General features: G+C 46.8%; 1 protein-coding gene across 3 annotated transcripts in view; it reads left to right on the forward strand.

Moving 5' to 3' along the window:
• CCDC149 (coiled-coil domain containing 149) overlaps nucleotides 1-5,213 on the forward strand; it is a 107,245-nt gene extending 102,032 nt beyond the window's left edge. For all 3 annotated transcript variants that reach the window (XM_030800966.1, XM_030800967.1, XM_030800968.1), the window contains one exon: nucleotides 2,526-5,213. In XM_030800966.1, the coding sequence (XP_030656826.1) occupies nucleotides 2,526-2,956 (431 nt within the window). In that variant the 3' untranslated portion in view covers nucleotides 2,957-5,213. The remainder of the gene's footprint in view (nucleotides 1-2,525) is intronic.
• Nucleotides 5,214-6,000: the final 787 nt, after the last annotated feature.

The raw sequence follows: 6,000 nt of genomic DNA on the forward strand, positions 1-6,000 counted from the left end.
AAGGTATGAATCAGCACTGGGAAGTGGAAGCAGTGGATATGGGTTCCTAGCTCTACAGATCAGTGTAGCAAAGGAAAGATGAGGTGATAATGGATGGTAGAATCTTGGAGGTTGCATATCTTGTTTTATAAAACAGGAATACAGCACATGTTAAAAAATATAAATAGCACAGAAAAGTGGAAAATTAAGCTTAAAGTCTTCCTCCACCCTTGCTTCTTGCTGCGGTCCTCAGTCTGCTTTCCAGAGACAACCTACAATTTTTAGTGCATATTATCAGAAAGAATCTCGCAACTTGGCAAGTAAATCTGTATACATAATCCCCTGTTGATGAGCACTTGGAGTTTTCCAGACTTCTGTTTTTAAAAACAGTGTTGTAGTGTGTATCTAAGAACAATGTGTCTTGAAATATCTGGCCTATAAAAGAATCTTACTAATTTTTATTTTCTTTATTAATGTATGATTGTACCTGTTTCCCTGCATCCTTCTCAACACTGAGCTTTGTCAAACCTTTTCATTTTTGCCATTCTGATAAAGGAAAAAACACATTTTGTTGGGACTTAGATTTCTGCAATTTTGAGTGATGGTGTGAATCGTTTAATATGTCTGCTCTCAAAGTTTCTATCTCTTTTTCTGTTTCTCTCTTGCCCATTTTCATTCAACATTTACATACCTGTTGGAAATTGTGGTGCATTCAAATGAACAAATTCCGTACTCATAAATGGGTAAATCTTTGTGGGTAAATCTCACAAACATCATGTGAAGCGAAAGGACCCAGCACAGTAAGATTCCTGGATATAAAGTTCAAGGACCAGGCAGATCTCATTTTAGCATTTTAAATAGGCTAATGGTTATCCTTGGCAGCAGAAAAGGCACTGGAAAGGGGGTCCAGGAGTCCTGGACTTGGAAGTGTTTGCAGGGGTTGGTAATATTTTGTTTCTCATCCTGGTTATATGGGTGAGTTCGCTTTGTGAAAATTCATTGAGCTGGATACATAAGTTCTGTGCATTTCTCTTTATGTATATTATACTTCCATTTATAAAAGAAAGGGAACTATTTTTTAAATATTTTTGAATGCTTAGAATGTGTCAGACACTGGATGAGTCAGATGAGGCTCCTGTTCTCATGGACTTAAATTTAGAATGAGATAAACATGTCAAATGTTTAGCGCAGTGCCTAGTGTGGAAAAGCACCCAATAAACATTAGCTGGGAGGATTTATTTAAGACAGGAGAGAAACTGATCAGTGCATGTGGAGACCTAATGGGTGCGTGACATGGCTGGGAGGACACGTGTGATGAAACTGTGTGAAGTGAGGCTGCAGAGTGAAACAGGAGCACATCAGCAGGACCTTGTAAGGGCCTAAGCAAAAGGAAATGTATCCTGAAAGTGACAAGGCTCCAGCAGAAGGTTTTAAGCAGGAAAATGGCATGGCCAGGTGATGCTCCACATCCTTTCTAACCTGCTGCAGTTCTCTATCTCCCCAAGTTCTAACTTACAGCCTGAAAACATACCTGCACATATCTGAAAGCAAGCCCCAATACAGTAGGGTTCTGCTGTGGTTCCACTCAGGGGTACCAGAAAATGTTCCTGGGGGCCCCTCATTCCTGGTCCAGGACCTGTGCCCAGGCTAAACCCAGACCCATTGTGGCTTTGTCATACCTTTCTTCACCGTTTAGCCTGAGGGCTGAGAAGAGATTGGCTTCTGGGGAAACTCAGTGTCTGTTGTTGAATGCACATGCCCAGGTACTAAGAGCTGGCTCCACCATGCTGCTTCCCACTTATGCAGAGTAACCATTGCTGGTTAGGTCCAGAAGGGGCATCAGAGAGTCCTATCCTGATCACAAAGCAAGTGAGTAGGGAAATGAAGGCTGGACGTCAGCACTTTAGGGCTGCCCCTTCTCTCCCATGCCCTTCCTGTTGCAGTGCTAGAATTTCCATCCTATAGAGAAGTGGTTTAGGGACAACAACTCAACAGGGGAGGGAGCTAGAAGCTGTATTTGCATATAATTTATTTGATATTGAGGAACACCAGGTGTCTGCATTAAGGAATGAGATACTGATGGAGAATCGTGGAGAAGGGGTGGCACTAAATCCTTCTGAACTATCCTTCTGCTTCCCACCCTCAATGCAGCCGGAACCTTTTTTCACTACTAAAAGCCCTGGCTCTGAGCTACAGAACCAACAAAACCTTCGTCCTCAATTTAAATATTTAATGGGCACAAGGAGCGGCCATTAGAGAATGGAACAGAAGCTAACCAGGTGCCTGGAAAGGATGGATTATGACATGGCCCAAGTGCTCCCTTGCCCTCTGTTAATAATGCAGGAATCACTAGAATGCATGCTCGCTGGTTTCACCTGGGTCCTGTATTCCCCTTCGGCTCCAGTGACCTGCACAGGGAGCCAAAAAAGTCTTGCTCCTTTTTCAGAGGCCCTGTGCTGGTAGGCTGGGCGGGAGGTTGGCAGAAGAGGGGCGGTGAGGGCTGACTTGCTGACAGAGGTTTAATGCTGTCCTCGTTCTGTTTTCAGGGGAGGCTCAGAAGCAAGAAGGAGATGAAAGTTGTGCCGCTGCTGAGGTGTTGACAGCGCCTGAGGATGCTGGGAGGCCCGCTGTCAACTCCCCAGCAAATCAGAGTCGCGGGAACCAATGCAAGCTCTTTCATCCTTCATTACCCCAGTTACCTTCTGAGGAAGAAGTAAACAGCCTTGGAAGGGAAATAATTAAACTGACAAAGGAACAGGCAGCTGCAGAACTGGAAGAGGTCAGAAGAGAGAGTCCCATGGAGGGTCAGAGGAGTGAGACGGGGCCAACCCCGCCAGGCCTGGCCATCCAGGGGGAGCTCCCTAAATCTCACCTGGACTCCTTCGAGGCCAGCCAGCCAGCAGCTGAAGCTTCCACACCGGAAGACGGCAAAGGGATCCCAGAGGGCAGAGGCACGAGGAGCACCGTGAAAACCTGAAGGGGAGAGGGATCTGACACAATGACACATTGAAAGCCCCAGAGAGGGTCAAGAATGAAGCATCGGAACGGCGCGCCCAAGTCGCCTTCTCCTGAAATGCCTCCGAGTCTGCAAGTGAGAAAACGCACTGATCCTGTTGCAAACTGTGAATATTCTGATGATGCCAGTACAGTTTGATTTATTAAATGTAGGTCCTCAAGCTTCTCAGTGTCAACTCTTTTCTGCCAGAGAGCGCTACTGTGAACAGGGCCAGGCCCAGGAATCGTGTCCACCATATGGCTGGTTTTCAGCATCCGTCTTTCTGTCAGCTTTTGTTTCATCAGAGATAAGATGTTTTTGTATTAGCATTTAATGTTATCAATCAAAATTACAGGAAGAGCTAGAAACTGATGGGGTTTTTAATCAGGTCCCCATCTTGGTCAAGGTTAGGCAGCTGGAGAGGAAGGTGTAATTGAGCAGAATGGCTGCACCCCATCAAATCAGGGCCTGGTAGGACTGCCTGGCATGGGTGTGCTTGGCATTGTACCCACAGCACTGCTGTCATGGTGCAGACTGGCAGGTGGAAGGGGCCTTAAGCAGGGTGAGAAGCTGGGGCCTCTGGGTTGAAATCCACGGCCCCTGTTGAGGCCTGTGTGCTGAGTGCCAGAGCTGGAGTTTTCTAGCTTGTAAATCTGGAGAATTAACTGATGTGAAGTGATTGGGAGGGGTGAGCATAAAAGCCGGGGAACAGGACTCCCAGTGGTGGTCTTTTTTGTGTGTGAGATGAGATGAGAGCTACAACCTGGAAATGCCCATTCTCTGCATTCAACCTGTCTCACATACAGGATTGTATGGCCATTTCAGGTTTGGGAAAGATCTACTTGCTGGAGCCAGTCTAGTTTCCCGCACCACCTGGAACTTCCAAACTCTTCACTCCTTCAACAGAATGCTGAGCCTGCCTCATTTGTGCCACCAAGTATGGGAATCTTAAAGACAAGAAACAGAGCTCATGACCTTTTATGGGAAAAAGAGAGGAAAACAAAACAACTTCACAACCGCATGGCAAGGAGGGCCGTGGAAGGACATGATCCAGGGATGGGAAAGGAGGGCGTGATCAATCCTAGCCGGTTCTTTCCTTTCAGATAAAAATTAGCTTTTCTAGGTGGCATCCGGCACTGCAGAAAACTAAAAGATCTTCCAGCCATAGCTTTTTCCTTCCCTGGAAAGCCTGAGACTAGATCCCAAAGCTCAGAATGCCTCTGAGAACCAGAATCACTCCTTTGAGAGGCGCTTCTTGCAGGAAAAAGAGAGGCTCCCAGAGTGGTAGCCTCTCAGTGAAAATGCATCCTAAAAATTCAATGTTTATACCAGGCTCGTGACACTAAGATGTGACACCTGGACACGAGGGGCCAGCCACACGGATACATCCCGCCCAGATTGCATCTCCGGGAATCACTCCGCTAGCAGAATGGGCGCCCCATCCCTTACTATGCTGCTCCTCCTCCAAGGGCAGCCCAGAAGGACCCAGGCCTTTGTCTGATGCACACTGGGTGGGCCTCCCACTGCTTTAATTGAAATGGGAGCATGCTGGAGTCAGTGTTCTGTTGCTCCTGGTGAGAAGGACATCCCATTGACCCCTGACCACCGGGTCCAATGTTCCATCCTTCCATCTGTCCCAGCCTATCCCCCTCCCCACCAGGCCCACCCCCACAACTTCTCCTCAAGGGAGGTTGCTCCTGCAGCTGGAGGGCTTGCACAGACCAGCAGTCACAGAAATCATTCTTCCTGCTGGACTGGGCCTTAACTGCCTGCAAATGTCCAGCACTACTGCATAGGATGCCAGAGCCACCAAAGGAAAACACAGCCAAGTTTAATATAATAATAATAAAAGGAAAAATCTCAGCCTGCAGAACTCTGGTTTTGACCCACCATCGGCAAGATGTACATCTTCAGGGCCTGTTCAGCACCTTCTGAAAAGTAGGGCTCATAATAGACTCCAGCACATTCCATCAGAGTCAGGAAAACTGCGGTAAGTCCCAGAGAATCTAGGGTGCAGGGCAGGGAGCAGGAGTCATAGAGGGTGATAACCTAAACTGTGTGTAGTCAGCTGGGAGGGTCTTATGTTATTAGGTGAAATGAGAGCCAGTAAGTTAGTTGATCCTGTCACAGATGTAACCACAACACCCCATAGATACGCGACACGTGTGTCCTGCCCCTGCTTTCCCCATCCAACATGGTTCTTCTGTTCCACAGACATTAAAGGGGGTCTCTGCAATTACTTACAGCTGTCTTTTGTCTTTTTTAGGATCATAGTTTAAGGTTGTAGCATTCTGTCCCCTACTTCACTAGATAACCCTGCATTAGTCATGGTCCTCTCAGCTTCAAGCCACACTTAACAGAAACTTAAGCAGTAGGGAAATGAATTATGTTGTATAACAGGAACTTCGAAAGTAGGGCATTCCGGGAGTATACATTCAAGAAAGTTGTCATGGTTCTAGGTTTCCATCTTCCTGCTCTTCCTGCTGTGTCAGCTGCATTCTCATGATAACGAGGTGGCTGCAACAGCTCCAGATAACACCTGTTCAAAGGCAGAAGGAAGTTTCTCCCCACATATGTGTGTGTGTGTGTGTGTGTTTCAAGAGCGAGAAACCCAGTTCCTGTCACATTTTATTGGTCAGAACGATCACCTGGGGCTTGTGGTTGCATGTGACCTTGTCACATGATGATGCCACATGACAATGTCGTAACCATTCCTTAGCAAGGGAGATGGTATTACCATGATCCGTTTAGGTTCACCAAGATTCACTCTTAAGAACTGAAGAAGGCCCTGTCGCTAGACATTCAGACTCTAAAAGGCTGAACACCAAAACAGGATCATATCTTGGGATGTGTGAGAGAGTTGGGAATAGACAACCAATGGTGTTGTCTCTGAACCCCATGTCTTTTTGTTGCTGCATAAAAAGCCAGAAAATCATGTTTCTGATGAGTTTGGAGTTAAGGGGAGGGGCTGTGGTTGTTTGCTCAGAAAAAGGCCATCTCATCCCCCCTCCCTGGCATCTTTCTGA

This window comes from Nomascus leucogenys, chromosome 20, assembly GCF_006542625.1.
Source record: "Nomascus leucogenys isolate Asia chromosome 20, Asia_NLE_v1, whole genome shotgun sequence".
NCBI lineage: Eukaryota > Metazoa > Chordata > Mammalia > Primates > Hylobatidae > Nomascus > Nomascus leucogenys.